At 43.4% G+C, this 21525-nt stretch overlaps 1 protein-coding gene across 8 annotated transcripts in view; it reads right to left on the minus strand.

Annotated features, from left to right (window-relative positions):
* Positions 1-21525, minus strand: part of CCDC51 (coiled-coil domain containing 51) — a 41088-nt gene that overhangs the window by 16733 nt on the left and 2830 nt on the right. For 4 of the 8 annotated variants that reach the window (XM_075005863.1, XM_075005862.1, XM_075005867.1 and 1 more), the window contains 3 exons: positions 19711-19884; positions 19157-19502; positions 17228-17392 (listed from right to left, as the gene is read on the minus strand). In XM_075005863.1, the coding sequence (XP_074861964.1) occupies positions 17228-17392; positions 19157-19453 (462 nt within the window). In that variant the 5' untranslated portion in view covers positions 19454-19502; positions 19711-19884. Of the gene's footprint in view, positions 1-17227; positions 17393-19156; positions 19503-19663; positions 19885-21525 lie in introns of all 8 variants that reach the window. The other 4 variants (XM_075005865.1, XM_075005861.1, XM_075005866.1 and 1 more) reach the window with 2 other exon arrangements.

Raw genomic sequence — 21525 nt, forward strand, 5'->3', positions numbered from 1 at the left:
AGGGAGGAATTGGTAGAGAACTTGAAGGTGGAAGGCAGCTTTGGTGACAGTGATCATGAAATCATAGAGTTCACAAGCCTAAGGAAGGGTAGAACAGAAAACAGCAAATAGAGATAATGGATTTCAGGAGGGCAGGTTTTGGTAAACTCAGAGAGCTGGTAGGTAAGGTCCCACAGGAAGCAAAGCTGAGGGGAAAAACAGCTGAGGAGAGTTGGCAGTTTTTCAAAGGGACATTATTAAGGACCCAAAAGCAAGCTATCCCGCTGTGTAGGAAAGATAGAAAATATGGAAAAAGACCGCCTTGGCTTAACCAGGAGATCTTGCACGATCTCAAAATAAAAAAGGAATTGTATAAAAAATGGAAACAAGGAAAAATTACAAAGGATGAATATAGGCAAACAACACAAGAATGCAGGAGAAAGATTAGAAAGGCTAAGGCACAAAATGAGCTCAAACTAACTACCAGCATAAAGGGAAACAAGAAGGCTTTTTATAAATATATTAGAAACAAGAGGAAGACCAGGGACAGGGTAGGGCCATTGCTCAGTGAGGAGGGAGAAACAGTAACAGGGAACTTGGAAATGGCAAAGATGCTCAATGACTTCTTTGTTTCGGTCTTCGCTGAGAAGTCTGATGAAGGAATGCCCAACATAGTGAATGCTAGTGGGAAAGGGGTAGGGTTAGAAGTTGAAATAAAAAAAGAACAAGTTAAAAATCACTTAGGAAAATTAGATGTCTGCAAGTCACCAGGGCCTGATGAAATGCACCCTAGGATACTCAAGGAGCTGATAGAGGAGGTATCTGAGCCTTTATCTATCATCTTTGGAAAATCATGGGAGACAGGAGAGATTCCAGAAGACTGGAAAAGGGCAAATACAGTGCCCATCTATAAAAAGGGGAATAAGAATAACCCAGGAAACTACAGGCCAGTCAGCTTAACTTTAGTGCCAGGAAAGATAATGGAGCAGGTAATTAAAGAAATCATCTGCAAGCACTTGGAAGGTGGTAAGGTAATAGGAAACAGCCAGCATGGGTTTGTAAAGAATAAATCTTGTCAAACTAATCCAATAGCTTTCTTTGATAGGATAACGAGCCTTGTGGATGGGGAGAAGCGGTAGATGTGGTCTACCTAGACTTTAGTAAAGCATTTGATACGGTCTCTCATGATATTCTTATCAAAAAACTAGGCAAATACAATTTAGATGAGGCTACCATAAGGTGGGTGCATAACTGGCTGGGTAACTGTACCCAGAGAGTTCTTAATGGTTCTCAATCCTGCTGGAAAAGTATAAAAAGTGGGGTTCCACAGGGGTCTGTGTTAGGACCGGTTCTATTCAATGTCTTCATCAATGATTTAGATATTGGCATAGAAAGTACACTTGTTAAGTTTGCAGATGATACCAGGTTGGGAGGGGTTGCACCTGCTTTAGAGGATAGGGTCATAATTCAAAATGATATGGATAAATTGGAGAAATGGTCTGAGGTAAACAGGATGAAGTTCAATAAGGACAAATGCAAAGTGCTCCACTTGGGAAGGAACAATCAGTTTCACGCAGACAGAATGGGGAGAGACTGTCTAGGAATGACTACAGCAGAAAGGGATCTAGGGATTATAGTGGACCACAAGCTAAATATGAGTCAACAGTGTGATGCTGTTGCAAAAAAAAGCAAACATGATTCTGGGATGCATTAAACAGGTGCGTTGTGAACAAGACACGTGAAGTCATTCTTCTGCTCTACTCTGCGCTGGTTAGGCCTCAGCTGGAGTATTGCATCCAGTTCTGGGCACTGCAGTTCAAAAAAGATGTGGAGAAACTAGAGAGGGTCCAGAGAAGAGCGACAAGAATGATTAAAGGTCTAGAGAATGTGACCTATGAAGAAAGGTTGAAAGAATTGGGCTTGTTTAGTTTAGAAAATAGAAGATTGAGGGGAGACATGATAGCGGTTTTCAGGTATCTAAAAGGGAATCATAAGGAGGAAGGAGAAACCTTGTTCTTCTTGGCCTCTGAGGAGAGAACAAGAGGCAACGGGCTTAAACTGCAGCAAGGGAGGTTTAGGTTGGACATTAGGAAAAAGTTCCTAACTGTCAGGGCGGTCAAACAGTGGAATAAATTGCCAAGGGAGGTATGAAATCTCCATCGCTGGAGATATTTAAGAACAGGTTAGATAGATGTCTATCAGGGATGGTTTAGATAGTACTTGGTCCTGCCATTGAGGCAGGGGGCTGGACTCGATGGCCTCTCAAGGTCCCTTCCAGTCCTAGTGTTCTATGATTCTATGAATCTTATTACCTCTATATAAATGTATTCAAAAGCCAACACAGAAATTAAAAAGGCTGTAAAATGGGATACAAAGGACTTTGTCCTGCAGCTTGTTTGGCTTGTTTTACAAGGTTTTCCACAGAGAAACTTGAAAGAGCTCTAGAACATCACACAGAAGCTAGCTGGGTCACAGCATACAGTGGATCAGCTAGTACAGGATAAGGAGGGGTGTGTGCTAAGAAACCCAAATGAGCAGTTCAGTGGATGGAAGGAACACTTTGAAAAGCTACTGAACTGCCCTGCTCATATGGAACCTCCCAAGTTACCACCTGCAAATATACTGCTGCAAATTAACAGCAGCAGATCTACAAAAGAAATCTGAAAAGCCATTGTCCATCTGAAAAGCAGAAAAGTACCTGGTCCAGACAACATCCCTGCAGAAGCAACCAAGGCAGGTAGTGAGACATCAGTCAACATGATGTATGATCTATTTGGGAAAATTTGGGACAATGAAGAAAACCCACAAGACTGGAAACATGACTACCTTATCAAAGCTTCCAAAGAAAGGCAACCTGAAGGAATGCAAGAACTGGAGGAGCATCACGTTACTATCTATTTCAAGAAAAATGTTCAATAGGATTCTCTTGGAGAGAATGAAGACAAAAATTGATAGACAGCTCACGCAAGAACAGGCTGGCTTCCAAAGCGAGATGTCTTGTACTGACCAAATAGGAACTCTCAGAGTGATCACAGAACAGTCGCTCAAGTGGAACTCCCCCTTGTACATAACCTTCATAGACTTTGAAAAACCCTTTAAGAGCAACTCTAAATCATGCATTTCGAAGGTTTACTGTATTTGCATTGGAAGAAGTGTGGAAAAGGGCAACAAAATGATTAGGGGTTTGGAACAGGTGCCATATGAAGACTGATTAAAAAGAATTGGACTTTTCACCTTAGAAAAAGGAGGTTAAGGGGAAGGATATGACAGAGGTCTATGACAGGAATGGAGAAAATGAATAAGGAAAAGTTATTTACTTTTTCCCCATAACGTTAGAACTAGTGGTCACCAAACGAAATTAATAGGGAGCAGGTTTAAAACAACCAAAAGGACGTTTTTCTTCACAAAGCACACAGTCAACCTGTGGAATTCCTTATCAGAGGATATTGTGAAGACTAGGACTTCAACAGGATTCAGAGAAGAGCTAGATAAATTCATAGAGGTTAGGTCCATCAATACTCATTAGCTAAGATGAGTTGGAATGGTTTCCCTAGTGTCTGTCTGTTGGAGGCTGGAAATGGAGGACGGGAATCATAAAACACTAGACCCAGGAGGGACATTGAGAGGTTATAAAGTCCAGTCCTCTGCACTCAGGGCAGGACCAAGCATTGTCCGGAGTCTCTAGACCATCCCTGCTTGGTGTGTATCTAACCTGCTCTCAAATATCTTCAATGAATGAGAGTCCACAACCTATCTAGGCAATTTAATCCAATGCTTAACCACCCTGACAGTCGGGAACCTTTTCGTAAAGTCCAACCTAAACCTCCCTTGCTGCAGTTTAAGCCCATTGCTTCTTGTCCTATCCTGGGAGGCCAAGGAGGACAATTTTTCTTCCTCCTATTTAAAACACTCTTAAATACTTGAAAACCTCTATCATGTCCCCTCTCAGTCTTCCCTTTTCTAAACTAAACAGGCCCAATTCTTTAAGTTTTCCCTCATAGCTCATGCTCTTTAGACCTTTAAGCATTCTTGTTGCTCTTCTCCGGACCTTCTCCAATTTCTCCACATTTTCTTGAAATGTGGTGCCCAGAATGGGACACAATATTCCAACTGAAGCCTAATCAGTACAGAGTAGAGCAGAAGAATGACTTCCCGTGTCTTGCCCACCACACTTCTGTTAATGCATCCCGGTATCATGTTCGCTTTTTTTTCCCCCCCCCCCACCAAGAGCATCACACTGTTGACTCATATTTAGCTTGTGATCCACTATGATCCCTAGATCCCTTTCTGCAGCACTCGTTCCTAGAAACTCACTTCCCATTCTGTATGAGTGAAACTGATTGTTCTTTCTAAGTGGAGTACTGTGCATCTGTCCTTATTAAACTGCATCCTTTTTACCTCAGACCATTTCTCCAGTTTGTCCAGATTGCTTTGAATTCTGGCCCTATCCCCCAAAGCAGTTGCAACTCCTCCCAGCTTGGTATCATCTGGAGACTTAATAAGCATACTCTGTGTCTAGGTCTACACTAGCCCCTTTCGGAAGGGGCATGGTAATGAGCGAGTTGGGAAGATACTTATGAGACGCTGCATATTCATGGCAGCGCCTCATTAGCACCTTCCCAATTTGCTCATTACCGTGCCCCGAAAGGAAGGGACTAATATAGACATAGCCTATACCAATATATAAATTGTTGATGAAAATATTGAAAAGAATCGTTCCCAAAACAGACCCTTACGGAACGTCACTTGTTATGCCCTCCAGCATTGTGATTCATTAATAACTACTCTCTGAGAACGGTTATCCAGCCAGTTACACACTCACCTTATAGTAGCCCCAACTAAGTAGTATTTGCCTGGTTTATTAATATGACAATCATACAAGACCATAACAAATGCCTTACTAAAGCCTAGGTATACCACGTCCACCGCTTCTCCCGTATCCACAAGACTTGTTATCCTACCAAAGGAAGCTATCAGGTTGGTTTGACGTGATTCCTTCTCTACGAATCCATGCTGGCTGTTATCTATCACCTTATTTTCTTACAGATGTTTGCAGATGAATTCCTTAATTACTTGCTCCATTATCTTTCCTGGCACAAAAGTTAAAAACTGACTGGTCCGTTATTTCCTGGGTTGTTCTTATTTCCCTTTTCAGAGATGGGCATTCTATTTGCCCTTTTCCAATCTTCTGGAATCTCTCCTGACTTCCCTGACTTTTCCAACAGTGATAGCTAAAGGCTCAGATACCTCCTCTATCAGCTTCTTGAGTATTCAGGAAAGGGATTGCTCTGTGATTACCTGTTCTGTTCATTCCCTCTGGGGCATATGGCACTGGCTACTGTCAACTTCCCTTTGGAATTTTGCAGTAATACTGTTTGTGACAAGCCAATGTTGATCCAGTTTTTGACCCAAGAGAATCTCACTTAAGAGTGGATATCAAGGCATGTAACACTCCCAGAGTTCATGACAAGTCTCTGTAAATTCCAACAGCTCACTGTTATTTTTGAAGAGAAAAACAGATGTCCACTCCATGTACTGCACCTACGACTACTGAACAGATTTGCAACCAGGAGTGCAGGTCTCGTTGGAGCAAATCCATGCTCTGTCAGAGTCCAAATCACTGAACCTCTTTGTTAAGAAGACTGTAGCCTTCAGCTCTTCCTACAATACAAGCCTTGAATCAAACCACAATCAGGGATCAATACTCGCTATCCATAGTTCCCAAGTAGCTGGACTATGTGTGAACTGCCTGAATACTTACAAAGCTAGACCTACAAATGCCTACAGTCCCTTATGTATTAGCATGGAAATAAATGGAAAATTAGCACTAGGACTTTGTTATGGCCAATAGAAATATTTAGTAATGCCATTTAGTCTAATGCATGCTTGGGCCATTTTCTAATAGGCCCTCAGTAATATATTAAGGATACCTTAGGCCATTATGCTGTAGAGTCTCTTAACAACACACGCATTTTTAACAGCAACCTAGATTAGCATAGTTTCTATGTTATGGCTATCCTAAAGGGACTATGTTGATATTGTCTTCAGGCTAAATTACAAAAATGTGCTTTTGATCAAACAACTTTAGAGTTCCTAAGTTTTATCCCATCTCTTAAAGGAATTAACCTGAATCTGTGCTACTGGGCTGCACCTCAAAATATACATGACCTGCAATATCCTTTTCCAACTTTTAATGTCAGTTCATCCCAAACATCTCAAAGCAAATCACACCTCTCACAGCTCTACTCCACAAAAACGTTCAGTCCATCGGACCCATGATGTCCAAACTGCTTTCAAACAATTAAAGGGAGCCATTACCACTGCTCTTATACTGGTTCATCCAGATACCATGCAGGCATTTGGTGTAGAAGGAGACACCTCCAGTATAGTTAATGAAGCAATACTCAAAGATAACAGGCTGATTACATTGTACATGCCTGTGCTTATTGCTTTGAGAAACTCAACCCTACAAAAGAACTGTGAAATCATGGACTAAACACATAATCATCAAAAAAATCTTTAAAGAATGGCATTGCCTCAAGGGGGCCCTGCATCCAGTTCAGCTGTTAAACAACATAAAAATCAGTGCAAGGCTAAAGTATTCAATGAGTGGCAACTTGGGTGGGCCTTATCTTTTTCACTATTCATCTTCATTATCTCCTACCACCTTAGAATTCAGAAATCGCCAAGCTGATGTCTTTTCCCGAAAGGGAGAATATTGTACCACTCAAAGGAGGCTGAGACAGAAACTCTGTCACATACTTATATCCCATAATTTCCTGAATGGCAACATCCAAGAGAATTAATTTTTTCTAATCCATTCTGCCTCTGCTTTGAGAATACCTTCTGATGAGTTAGCCACACTAAATAAAGAACCACATGACACTCAGAAGGGAGTCATGTTTCTAAAGAGTCATATTTACATTCCCTGTTCCTCACGTGTGGAGGTACTAAAAGCATGCTGTGTTAATAGGGTATCTGGAGAACCTCACAACCCCGTGTTTGGCATCCTGTTTCTTCTGGTGGCTCCAAATATATTCTACAGCAACATTATTGTTTAAACACAATGTATATGCTCCTCAGCTTCCTCCAACTCTTGGAAACCATAATAAGGGCTTTGGCAACTACTGCATTAGATTTTATTATGGAACTGCCAGAGTTCAATGGGTTTATAACAATTCTGATAATAGGAAACCACCTTACAAAAATGACCAATTTTGTTCCATGTATACAAAGAAAAAGTCCAGCTACGGATATAACCTATGTTGTCTCCCAAATCACACCCTCTCTGACTGTGGGCCAAAATTCACCTTTTGGTTCTGATGGGAGGCACTGAAAATTGTGGGGGTCCATGTATATCTCTCCAGTGCATAGCATTCTCAGCTCAATGGGCAAAAAGAAAGAGAGCAAACCAACATTTGGAGCATCATCTATGATGCTACACCAAGTACCACCGGTATGATTGGTCTTCACTATTATCATACAGTAAACCCTCAAGATACATGCAGCCAAGTTGCATGTGTCTCAGGTTAATGTGACTGCTGCCCCAGACAGAAGTGGAAAACAGCTCCTGTCATGGGCAGCAGCTGGGAGTTGGGGCAGTTTCCTTGCTCCTGTCAGCAATGACAGCCTGACTCACAGCTGCGCCCCAACAGGAGCAGTTTCCTGCCAGGGGTGGGAGTCAAGCTGCCTTCCCTGACTGGAGTGGTTTCCCTGCTCCTGTCAGGGACAGCAGCCTGACTCACAGCTGCGCCTCTGACAGGAGCAATTTCCCAGTTCCGAGAATGGCGGAAAGCTGGGAACCAGGCAGCCTGGAAACTGACCAGTGCAGTAGCCTTTCCTGGCTCCAAGGAGTGGAGGGAATCTGGGCACCAGGCTGCCCCTGGTTCCCAGCTCCCCTCCACTGGCTGGAGCCAGGAAACTGACCGAGGCTGCTGCCCTGGTCAGTTTCTCAGTTCCCACAAGTGGCTGAGAGATGGGAACCAGGCTACCCCCTGGTTCCTGACTTCCTGCCACTCACAGCCACGAAACTGACCAGCCCTGGTGTGCTGGTCAGGTTACCAGCTCCTGCAAACCCAGAGAGCTGGGAACCAGGCGGCTGCCTGGTTCCCATCTCCCCTCGACTTACGCAAAAATTTGAGTTACACAGGGGTTGCAAGACTGCAACTCCCGCATAACTCAAGGGTCTACTGCACACAGAATTCACATACAACAATGCAGAATAAGCCTCCATAAGTCAGAACCCTTTCCTACACTCGAGGTTCCACACAAAGTTACCTGTATCTTCTTCCTTGCTAGCAATCTCAGACTGGATTCAACGGATCCATCAGATCCAGAAGAGACTGAAGGGCTATCTTATACAAGCACAGCTGGAATATAGCAAGCATGCAGTACAGCACAGTCAACTCTTTTCAGCAAGGGATAAGATACAGTTCTCAACGAAAGATCTTTGTACAGACAGACCTTCCTGCAAACTAGATCCTCTGTTCCTGACTCCCTATGAAATCTGACAACAAATCAACCCGGTTACTTTTGAGCTTCAGCTGTCTCAGATCTCAGAATCTATCAGCTTCCCTATATTATGGAGATAAAACCATATGCAGAAAACAAATTTCCCTCAGCACAAGCAACCACATCCTCCGCTGGTATGCCTGCAAGACCAGGAAGAGCAAATCAATTAAGTGCTAGATTACAAGTTTAAGTGGGACAAACTCTCATACTTATTCAATTAGGAAGGGTAGGGCCAAAGGAACATATACGGAAACTGTCAAAAAAACATTCATGCTTCTACGGAAGGTGCTCCATAAAAATCACAGAGAAACCTGGTCCAGCAACATCCTAGGTGTTATGGTACTGTCATGACCTCATGGAGGTTTGTAGGGCTCCTAAGATGACTATCAGCTTCCTGTTTTTACCCAGCAGCTCACTAATAACTGACTGACCACAGACCATGAAATCTGAAGCTACTTCAGTGAGGCTCCTCTGAATACTGATTGCAGATATACCAGACTTCTGACTGGATTTAAATAGGAAGCCCTGACTAAAGAGAGGCACAGGAAGCTGTCTGCGCAACTGACCCCTTCCTGGCTGCTACATTGGATCCTGTCTTCTCACCTACTTCCCGAGTCCAGTTTCCCTGACTTGTTCCAGATCATTGCCTCTGGTCTCCAACTCTGGCTCCAACCTGTGTCTTAATTGCCCAGCTGTGATTCTGTCTCTGACCTTGGTTCTAATCCTTGAGCTGATGCCCATCTCTAACTCATGCTCCAACCACTAGCAAAGACTACCTATGCCCTAGCCCCCCAAAATTCATGTAAATACCACAATCCTGAATTACTGAGCAGGAACACCTCTAGAACACAAGACAACTCCAGAAAAGTGTTATGTAGACCTCCTAATGTGAGAGAGAGGAGAACAGTCTCCTACAAATGCTTAGGTACTTTGCAGCAATCATGGAGCAAGTCCGTACATTATAAAATGGCTCTTCCAGCATGACAGCCCTCTAATTTAAACAAAAAATCCTTCTTCAGCATCATGTGTGAAGTATATAGGTGAGGAAGCCACTTTTATGTATACCCTAGCAGCTCCACAGAGCTAAAGACAAACTTTGCTCAGCTCAATGAAAATTATTCCCTTGCCAAATTTCACTTTTAAAACCTCAGCTGTTTTGGCTATAAGTACAGCTACTTCAAAAAAGTCACTGAAAGTTTTATTATAATGAAAAAAGAAGTTCCCCACATACACAAAAGGAAAAAAAAACAACAAACCAACCACCAAAGAGAACAAAACAAAATGACACAAATAACAAATATCACCTCAAGGAGGAAAGAAAACAAAGTATTCTAAACCAAAAGGTGAAAGGTTGCAAAGTCATAAAACTGATTTGAGTTATATAGTATTTTCCAAACAGTCAACAAGATTTTCTGCACAGTTGTAGGGAAAGGGGATATCATCTTTCACTAATTCCCCTGCTGAAGATACCCACCATATGGGAGAGTCACCAACAAGGAAGGAGAAAACTCTCAGCTCACAAGCACTCTTCCTTATAGCCTTTCGTGTGTGGGATGCTGGGTGGGGGACGGGTCATCTGTTGGGGCAGGCAGAGGACATGGCTAGTACAGGGTTCTGCAAATTGTGGGTCCAGAGCCCCACGTGACTCTTTAAAGGACTTTTTTGTGGTTCCCAATGCTATAATTGCAAAGTAAAAACAAACAAACAAACCCCCCCCCCGCAAACCCTCCTGATTGTGTTCAATAAACTGTGACTGTCTAAAAGCCCAACAATGAATACCTCATATCTAAATAGCAAACAACATATGATCTCGAAAAGTTGGATGATAATAATAATAATAATGGTAGTCCATTGATCCGATGATGACAAATCTGTGCAGATCATCTGTTGTTGGTCTTATGGTGTGCCCTCTGGTGACTGTATAAGCCAATTCTAGAGGTGCACATTTTGCCGCAGATGGTGCGTTGGAAGTTTGCAATCTGTGGGTTGTGCATTACTGATGTTCTGTGATGTCATTCGTGTGACTCTTGTAGATGCCAGCAGCGGTCTTCCTCAAAGGCAATGCAGGTATTTCTGACTGTTGCACGCCACTGTGTTCTGTCACTGGCGGCGTCCTCAAGGTCCCTAGGTTTGACACTGCTGTACTGCAGATTGGCTTTGATGGTATCCTTGTAGCGTTTCCGTGGACGACCTATACACCGGATGCCCTGGGAGAGTTCACCATACAGAAGCTGGCGAGGGATTCTGTTGGCATCCATGTGGCTCACATGACCGGTTCAACGTAGTTGTGATTTCATAATCATCATTTCGATGCTTGTCATCTGGGCTCTCTCGAGGACCTCAAGATTGGGCACTTTGTCTTGCCAGTGGATCTTCATGATGTTACGGAGGCAGCGCACGTGGAATGCTTTGAGCTGCTTGATGTGACGCCTATATAGTGTCCATGTTTCACACCCATACAAAAGAGATGAGAGAACAACAGCTCTGTACACAAGCAGTTTTGTTGACATCCGGATGTTATGGTGGTTTAGAAATTTGACACACAGACAGCCAAGTGCCTGGCTTGCCTTGGATATTCGTGCGTTGATCTCATTATCCAATGATCCATCACTGGATATGACACTACCCAGGTATTTAAAGTTCTCCACTACTTTAAGCCGAGTGCTGTCAATGGAGATACTCGGGACAGGAGCATTTGATCCAGGTGCAGGTTGATGGAGAACTTCTGTCTTTCCGAGGCCAATAGTTAGTCCAAAAAGTTGCGAGGCCTCAGCAAACCTGTTGACAATGTGTTGAAGATCATTTTCAGTATGAGCCATAAGGGCACAGTCATCAGCAAAGAGTGCCTCAGAAAGGAGTTTCTGCACTGTCTTAGTCTTTGCATTCAGGCGACAGAGGTCAAAAAGTTTTCAGTTTGGAAAAGAGGCGATTGAGGGGCGATATGATAGAGGTATATAAAATCACGAATGGTGTGGAGAAAGTGAATATAGAAAAATTATTTACCTTTTCCCATAATACAAGAACTAGGGGACACCAAATGAAATTGATGGGTAGTAGGTTCAAAACTAATAAAAGGAAATTTTTCTTCACACAGCGCACAGTCAACCTGTGGAACTCCCTGCCCGAGGAGGCTGTGAAGGCCAGGACTCTATTAGGGTTTAAAAAAGAGCTTGATAAATTTTTGCAGGTTAGGTCCATAAATGGCTATTAGCCAGGGATAAAGTATGGTGCCCTAGCCTTCAGTACAAGGGCAGTAGATGAATGGCAGGACATAAATCACTTGATCATTGTCTTCTGTTCTCCTTCTCTGGGGCACCTGGCATTGGCCACCGTCGGCAGATGGGATGCTGGGCTGGATGGACCTTTGGTCTGACCCAGTATGGCCGTTCTTATGTTCTTAAAGTGAACCATCATGCCAGTATTTCAAGTATATACTTCGGTCCAGATCTTTCATTGCATGGTTAAGGACGCATGCAAAGAACAGGTTAAATAAGACAGGAGCGAGAACACATCCTTGTTTCATGCCATTGGTGATGTTGAAGGGGGCTGATGTGGCTCCCTCAGACAGTACTTCGCCTGTCATGTCATCATGGAAAAGGCGTATAATCTAGACAAATTTTCTTGGGCAGCCAAGTCGTATCAGAATGGTCCAAAGGGCTTCCCTGTTGACGGTATGAAATGCCTTTGTCAGATCTATGAAGACAGCATACAGGTGCATGTTCTGTTCAATGCACTTCTCTTGTATTTGTCTGACAGCAAACACCATATTGGCTGTGCTCCGGCCAGGCTGAAAACCCCATTGACTTTCAGGTAGATTTGCCTTGGAAATACTGACTACTAGGCGGTTCAAGATGATGCGGGCGATGATCTTCCCTCCAACGGAGAGGAGGGAATATGCCTCTGTAGTTTCCACATTCTGCTTTGCTGCCTTTATTCTTGAAAAGGGAGACAATAATAGCTTCGCGGAGGTCCTGTGGTATGTTTTCATCCTCCCAGATGCTGATGATCATGCTATGGGATGCTGCTAGTGCTACTGGACTTGCTGCTTTATATATTTCTGCCGGTATCCCATCTTTTCCAGGAGCCTTTCCTGAACTCATCTGGCTAACAGCTTTCTTAATCTCATCCATAGTGGGCGGAAAGTCAAGATCTGTCAGGATGGGCTGTTGTGGAATTTCACTGAGGACGTTGTTATTCACGGTTGATGGTCTGTTAAGGAGGTTGCTAAAATGTTCTCGCCATCTTTCGTTGATGCCCTCTTTGTCTTTGACCAGCGTTGTGTTGTCTGATGAGAGCAATGTGGTAGCCCTTGGTTTAGAAGGTCCACAGACGGTCTTAATGGCACTAAAGAACATCTTTGAGTTGTGGGTCTCAGCGTAGTGCTCAATTTCTTTGGCTTTGCTCTCCCACCAGCTGTCTTGTATCTGGCGGAGGTCTTTCTGTGTTTTGCTCCGAAGGTGCTTGAAATGGTCCCGTTTGGAGGCTGAGGAGGGGTCATTCTGCCACTCAGTAAAGGCTTGTCTCTTTGCTTCCAGTGCTGAACATCTCTCTTCTTGGTTCTCATCGAGCCAATCCTGATGTAGTCTTTTCTTTGGTCCAAGTGATGTTATTGTTGTGTCAGTCACTATCTGCTTGAACTGATCCCACTTTTCGGTTACAGTACCAACCAGTTGACCGTGGGATGTTAATTTATCATCGAGACTCTTCTGAAAATTGTTTAAACATTGGGCATCCTTCAGTTTGGCTACGTTAAAAGCAGGTCGCACATGCTTAAGGCATTTGTGCCAAGAGGGAGCAATGTAAAGTTGAAGAGACATCCTGACTAATCTGATCTGTCCAGCACTCTGCACCTCGCATTACTCTGGCGATCAGTACGTCTTGGATGTCTCGCCTTCTGACAATGGCATAATGTATCAGATGCCACTGTTTAGACCTAGGGTGCATCCACATCGTTTTGTATTTATCCGCTTGTCGGAACAAAGTGTTAGCAATAGTCAGGTCATTTTCAGAACAAAGGCTCAAAAGGAGTAGTCCATTGCTGTTCATTTTGCCTACACCATGTGGCCCGGTTACTCCTTTCCAGGTCCCGTTGTCAGCCCCAACTCGGGCACTGAAATCTCCAAGTAGGAGTAGCTTGTCTGTTGCAGGTGTGGCCTTGATCAGTCTGTCGAGATCTTCATAGAATTGTTCCTTTGAGTTGTCAGGGCATGTTAGAGTGGGTGCATATGCATTGATGATGGTGGCATGATGTTTGGCGTTTAGTGGGAAGCGTAGTTTCAGCAATATTTCATTGATACTCACTGGAAGGTCTAGGAGTTGACGCATCAATGAGGTTTTTATTGCCAGACCGACTCCATGTATTCTATCCTCTGTCTCAGTCTTACCCTTCCAGAAGAAGGTATAACCACTTCCTGGTTCACTCAAGAAACCTTCCCCAGCCAATCTTGTTTCACTTAATGCTGCTATATCAATGTTATAGCGGGCTAGTTCACGAGCAATGAGAGCTGTCCTTCTCTCAGGTCTTGCAACAGCTTCTCGATCCATGAGAGTACAAACATTCCATACACCAATGGTAAGTTCTCAAATTTTCCTTTTGGTTTCGACCGCAAGTAGGTTTGAACTGCCAGCCACGGTTTGCTGGCCAGTTATTGTTGTAGGGCAGGCAATTTTTAGGCCACCTTTTCTAGGCCCCTCCCTTACTAGGGTGAGCAGCACTGTCCTAAAGAGGACTGCTCAGATGCCTGGGATGCTGCCGGGCAACTCTGCTGCCCCAGGTACAGAGCCGGACGACCACTTGTCCACAGGCTGCCTACGTGCAGGATTGGGACTACGACTCCCAGTGGTAACCTCCACCTGTCACTTCGCCCCTCCCCCATCGCCGCAGGACTTGGGTGATGTGATGATATGATGATTTGCACAGGACCTGTGCGGGAAAGCTTTTTAAGTGGTAGAGCCAGTGCACGGGAGCAATCCCACTCTCTCGACCTTGGAAGCCAGGCACCAGTGTTACATAGAATTGTCACAAATGGCAACTTCTTTGGTTGCAGTGGATGGCCTCGATGTCTTTTGTGCCTTGTCAAGCCCTTCACTTTCCACAAAGCATTGCAGAACCGCCTTCTTGGCCATTGGATCTAAATGATCTCTTCTGCCCAGTGCGCCAGAACTGACTTCACATGCTGGGTAGGCACATCCGAAAATTCACCGAGGTTTTGAGCCCCATCGGTTACACTCACCTGGTTCAGCCAGCCTGTCGAAGCCGTTGCCCGGGGTGTGGCCGCTGTGCATGCTGCAGCTACTTGCAGCCACAAGTGAGAGCTGAGTGACAGGCGGGGACCAAAGTGGACGGACTACCACTGAAGGAGTATGACAAGTCCCTCCAACAGAGGTACTACCCCTCCTTGTACACCCCATAACTCCCCCTTTAATATGTGCAATACATTGTGGGATATGATGCTGTATCTGTGTTTTAATCATGTTGCTAATAAAGTCTTGATTTTGAAATGGAAGCTTGTGGCATTCCTGCTGTGAAACAGGTTCAATTATCAATCTCCTGTGAAATCCTTGTATGAATCACAGCCTCTACTTCATTTTTTGTATAACAGGGATAAAAAAAAGCTATACCTTTAGCCTTGACCTAGGTCAGGGGTTGGCAACCTGCAGCTCTTTAAGGAGCTACTTTTGGCTCTTGGGGCTGCCACCCTGGCTCCTCTTGTGGCTCCCTGCCCTGCCCCTGCTGAAATAATGGAACTAAACTGAATTAGTATAATGGCCGGCATTAAATCAATTCAATCTAGTTCCATTATTTCAGCGTGGCAGGGCAGGGAGCCTCCTGTGCTGTGCCTGGGGGAAGTGAGCGAGGGGAGGGATGGCTGACTCTACCCCTGCCAGAGCTGCCTAGCCAAGATAATGAGGAAGAGGCAGGGGGAGGCCTCCTACAAGCACAGCTTCCCTCCCCACAGGGCCAGCACCTCCTCCTGGGCCGGGCAGCATACCCCCAGCCCCTCCTCACTCCGCAGCAGCGGCCGGAGACCGGTGCTGTGTCCAGTGGTGCAAGGTCAGCTCCCCAGGATCTGGCTCAGCAACCTGGTGAGCTGGCACTGCCACCACTAGGTGGGGAGCTGCTGGGAAAGTTGCAATCAGTTTCTGGCCTGAGAAGTTTGGGGGGACCCAGAGTGAGTGCAGGGGGAGGGAGGGCAGGGGGACCCAGAGCATGTGTTGGGGGAGATCAGAAGGTAGGCAAGTAAGATCTGGATTTTGTGGGCAGGTTGGGGCAGAGAAGCTGAGGTGGGTTAAACCTAGGGATGAGGGAGTGATTTGGGGCTGACAGAGGTTAAGCCTGGTGGCGGGGGTAAGATGGAGTTTACAGCTCAGAGATAGGGAATGGATTTGGGGTCCGAGGTGGGCAAAACCTGGAGATGGGGTAACAACTTTTGAACTGGTACAAATCATTGTGTGTGCTGTTCTTAAAACAGGGGTTACAAAAAGTACTGTTTGATGTTATCTGTTAAAGGATCATCTCATATTCAAGTGCATTGCGGCTCTTGATGTATTGATTTTGTAACTGAATTTGAAAAACTGGCCCTTCTCACTATTTTAGTTGCAGACCTCTGACTGAGGGAGTGGACACAGCTTTGGCCCTAAGTAATGTATGCAGATACTTGGCACCCTGTTCTTCCAAAGGTCTTACAACATACGCTACATCTATACTACAGAGTTATTTCAAAATAAGATATTTCGAAACAGCTATTTCAAAATACCTTATTTTGAAATAACACAGCTAAGCACAAAATGTATTTTGAAATAGCGTTTCCAGGCACATAGTGCTATTTCAAAATAGTGCCACTGTATGCCATTAGGGCTTATTTCGAAATAGCACTATTCTGTGTCTTAACAGCACCTATTTTGAAATAGGTGTTATTCCTCCTGCAATCACATTTACCGATTGCAAAATAATGTGTCCGCTATTTGAAATATATTTCAAAATAGCACGTGTATAGTTATTTTGAAATAATGGGTATTATTTTGAAATAACTGTGTAGTGTAGGTGCAGCCATGCTGACCTGATCCACCACATACAGTACTACCCTTAAGTCCGTCTCTTGTCCTATTGAGGCCTGATGCCAGAAGTAGTGGAAGCCCTTCTCACATCATCACTTGCAAAACGGCATATCAGCCACATCTACTGGCATTCTTACCCAAGTAGGAGTGCCACTTATTTTTTAATGTGCGTGACTTTTAGTAAGGATAAGGAATTCTGCAATTAGGTAGGGGGTATTGGTAACAGACTACATAAGTGTAAAGGAAGGTGCATGAGGCCATGTGCATATTATTTCACCTACGGCCAGCCCTGTCAAACAGATTAGCTGTTCATCAACCAAATTCTGCCCTTAAAAATGTATTCTATTGTAGAATTTGTTTTTGAATTCTAGATTTACAGGAACCACTGTCCCAACTACTGCTGTCTCTGAACACAATTTATTCTCTTTGCTCTCTTAATCTTGGATTTTCTTCCGCAGTTTTACCAGCACTCTCTAACTCTTAACTGTAAACCCCCACTTTTCTAATGTGTTGCGTATCAAACTCATCCCTGGTAGAATGTCATTAAAATCCATGGGACCAGGGATTAATTTAGGCTTCAGTTTTTGAAATAGGACTGGCTATTTACAGTAATCAGTAGAGGTAAAACAAAAGACCCCTCCCCCCTGTTGCCAAGCTCCAGGTCTGAACTATCCTCTACCTGCAGCAATCTGTGTTCCAGAGTAGCCAGTTCTAAGTACTGTGTGTCTTCCCGGGACACTCGATCCAAACGATCTCGGACTTCCTTCAGTTTGATTTGCTGAGCTTCTACATTCTCACGAGCACTTCGTACGATCCCTCGGGCTACCATAAACACTTTTTCAGCCTGAAAAGAGGAGAACGCAGACAGGTTTACATTTGTCACAGAGTAGGTCTCAATTGCTGACTTATATGGATGTGAATTTGAAGAAGGGAGATTTCTCAGTTACGAAGTTCTGAAGACAAGGTGCTAGGCTTGAACATGTTCATAATAATATTAATTTGTAAGTTAATTTCCAGCAGAGAACATGCACAGTTGCTCTTTTTCAGAGATTCAGTGAAGGAGGTCATTTCTACTGGCGAACAGAGTATCCGCAGTCTTTGTGACCATGGCATCTCAGCGCCAACTGGCGTAGGGCACATCAGTGTATAAAGTTTACAGTGATCCCTTACCTCTGGCATCTACATACTAGTTCAACAAAGAGCCTCATATGAGATTTTCCTGAAAGCTTTTGTCACACTCAACATGTAGTTTCACACTTATTATGAAGTTAAGAGCTATGTATACACATTGAAAACTATACTTTTAAATGTCTGACTTTGGTTTGGTCATCAGAAGGAGAGAAAACAGGTTTCTTCAGATAAGAGATATTTAGTTGTTGGTCTGATTACATGTAAACTGAGTACTGAAAGGTTCAAGATTGAGACTGAGTTTACAGAAGAAATAAACCAGCAGGAAGTCCTGTTTTCAGGTGATGATAAAGGATTTTTGAACGATGACATCTGTCCTTACAATTACAGTTAACTAGGAGTCTTGTGGCACCTTAACAACTAACAGGCTTATTTAACCATAAGCTTTTGTGGGTAAAATCTACTTCATTAGATGCCGTGGGTTTTACCCACAAAAACTTATACCCAAATAAATTTTAGGCTAGGTAGCTCGAAATAACTTATACAATTTGCAATGTGCAAATTGCTAAGTTATTTTGACCTACCTTATTTTGAACCCAGAGCAGGCAACACTGCACAGGGATTTGAAATAAGGGGCTATTTCAAACTTCCTGGTAACCCTTGTTTCATAGTGTTTGGCTGTGCGGTTTCTATTTTGGGACACAAATCTATCACGAAATAGAAACTGTAATGAGCCTTAGCCTTTGTCTGTAAGGTGCATAAGATTCCTCATTGTTTTTGCAGATACAGACTAACTCAGCTATCACCCTGAGCCCATAGGTACAGAGCTACACTCAGTATCTCTTACTGAAGGGGAAAGATAGAGCATGACGGAGCAGAATCACAGTCACCTGGCTGAAAAACACCGGTGGACATTAGTAAATTCCAGAATGAATGTTATAAATGTTGTTTTATATGTAATCCTTCATTTCCAATATTTCATTCTACTTGCTATTACATGAATCTTTCTTTGTTGTTAAATAAACATTTTGTTCTTATTAAAAAGATGTTTTAAGGGCTATGTTTTGAGCAGAATCATGAAATTACTAGTAAGTTGGCCTGTCCTGTGGCTTTGGGAGTAGTGATCTATTAATTCTGGAAGCATCCAGGGGAATTGGGCTGGGCACTCCAGAGGGATCCATGTGGAGAACTCGGAGGCTACCAAGTATCTACGACTAACTTGTATAGAGACAACAGGCCTGCTGAGTCCTGGAAGGCAATGTTTGTGTAATCACAGGTTGGTGGTATTGGGGAACTGAACCACAGAGGAGACTTCATCATGCTAATAGGAGATGCTGGTGAGATACATCACAATCCTCGGTGCCCCAGAGAAGTTTCACTGTTTTCCTCTGTATTTCAAAGCAATAACTTACGTTTTAACATGACAGCTTATCATTTGCAACCTTCTGCATTGTCTCTGTATGTTAATGCAAAGGATTACCTCTGTCACTTTTCCTTGGGCGTCTCGAACTTCATTAAGACCAACAAACTCTTCATATCTATCCCACCAACTTTTGGCTGTTGTGGAGATTCTTTTGAGGGAGTTTCTTCCCAAAATTTTTCCTAAATTTGTCATCCGATGAAAAAATACAATGACCATTTTTGTTGCAGTCTTAGTCTCAGGCCCCTTAGGCCCTGGTGAGCAGAAAGTCCTCACTATATGTAAATTCATTCTTTGGCTCCTTGGTATAAACAAATGGCAATACTGCAAGCCATAACACTGAGGATATGGTACCATTATGCCTCATGGGATCTAAATCTTGAATTCAAATCACTGAATAAAACCACTGCAAGGATAAAGAAGCAAAGAAGAGTTACCAAATTAAAAGAACAAAATAATAATGCCCAACGCTAACATCTAATGTACTTAAGGAAGTAAAGACATACCCACATGCTTGTTAAAAATCAAGAAATTAACACCACTGATGACTCCACAACCACTAATTACCTAAACTGCATTGGGATATCTTCTACGGTTTTGATCAAAATACGCACGTGTGACAAGTCTGGTACTCAAATATTCTCCTCATGCCTCCTGGTTACTAATTCACTTAAGGCAGGGGTCAGCAACCTGTGGCTCCAGAGCTGCGTGTGGCTCTTTAAGGATCCATCTGTGGCTCTGAGCGCTGTCACCACTAATTCCTCTTATAGCTCTGGAGGTTGCCACTGCTTAAACAAAAAAAATAAATTAAGTTGCCCACCAGTAAGCCAACTGAATTTAGGTTTTGGGGTTTTTTTGGTTTGTTTGTTTAAGTCGGTGCTCCATGTTGGGGAAGTAAGCAGGAGAGCTGGGGGGAGGGGTGGCTGAGTCTGCCCCTGCTGGAGCCCTGCAGCCAGCCAAGGAGACAGGCAGAGGGAAGCAGCAGGGGAATGGTGGTGGTGGCTGTAGCTGACATGGAGAAGCTGCGCGTGCTGAGGTGAGCTAATCCTGGGGGGAGGGGAGTTTGGGTTTGACAGGGGTTGAGCCTGGAGACAGGGCATAAAGCTTGAGAACAGAGGGTGGATTTTGTGGCTGAGGTGAGTTAAGGCTGGAGATGCAAGTTACAACTTTCTAACTGGTACAAATCATTGTGTTGCGCACGCTGTTCTTAAAATAGGAGTGACAAAAGGTACGGTTTGACATTACTTAAGGACTGTCTCTTATTCACATGCACTGTGGCTCTTGAAGTGTTGACTTTGTAATTGAATTTGAAAAAAATGGCTCTTCTTGCTGTTTCGGTTGCAGACCCCGACTTAAGGGATCTTGAGTAATGGACTTAAGCAGAGTTGATAGCAATAGCAATCACCACAAAGTAGAAAGCACATACACACCCTTGAAAAATTACGTACTAAGATGGGGAAAGAAAAATGCACAAGGACAGAGGACAAAACAAAAGAGTCAAAATGTAGTGTTGAACTCAATTTCTCCACCTGCGAATATCTGGAAAACTAAAACCTACACATGAACCACCAAGATCATCACAGTAGCTAGTAGTGCCTGCACAGAAAGAGTTTCTTTCTGAAATAGGCTAGAACTATATATAGTAAATTCTTTCATAGCCAGCATTCTATTATCCAGAACTCTCAAATAACTGGCATTTTAAGCATAAATACATTTTAGTTATTTTTTCTATAAGAACAGCATAGTGAAAGTAAATACAAGTAAATACAGCAAATACAGTATAAGTTTACAATGTATAACACTACTGTGGTTGGTAAACTACTCTGCATACATTTTTGTTTGTTTGTTAATATCTAACCTTGTTTTTCTTTAGCGTTATGCATTGCCAGGTATACCTCTCTATTATCCAGAATATTTGAATATCTGACAACCTCCTAGTTCTTGGGCTGCCAGATATGAAAGAGTTTATTGTACACTCTTCCTCATACAAAATGGCAATACCAGGAGAATCTGAATCAGTGGGTCTTAACCACAAAAGCTCCTGACCTAATAAGTTTGTTAGTCTTTCAGGTGCTACAGGATTGCTTGTTATTTGTGAAGCTGCAGACTAAAACCCTACCCTTCAGAGACTATGTCTGTGAGGCTCTGGGCTCACCCTCTCTGCAACAGAACAAGCCAGCAGGGCTTAATCACTTGGCTCGCACCCCTGCTGAGGTTGGAGGGGGTGCCTCAAGGGTAGGGTTACCCTATTTCCCAATGCCAAATATGGCACACCTGGTAAAATTGCTCGGTGTTCAGCGAGTTCAATGGAAGTCATTTAGACCTATGCCATACAAACATTCAAAAGAGCATTGTGTACTGAGCACCCATTAAAAAGACATACTACATTTTTATAACTCATAATAAGAAAAAAATAAAAATATATATTT

This window comes from Carettochelys insculpta, chromosome 11 (genome assembly GCF_033958435.1).
Source record: "Carettochelys insculpta isolate YL-2023 chromosome 11, ASM3395843v1, whole genome shotgun sequence".
NCBI classification, from domain to species: domain Eukaryota; kingdom Metazoa; phylum Chordata; order Testudines; family Carettochelyidae; genus Carettochelys; species Carettochelys insculpta.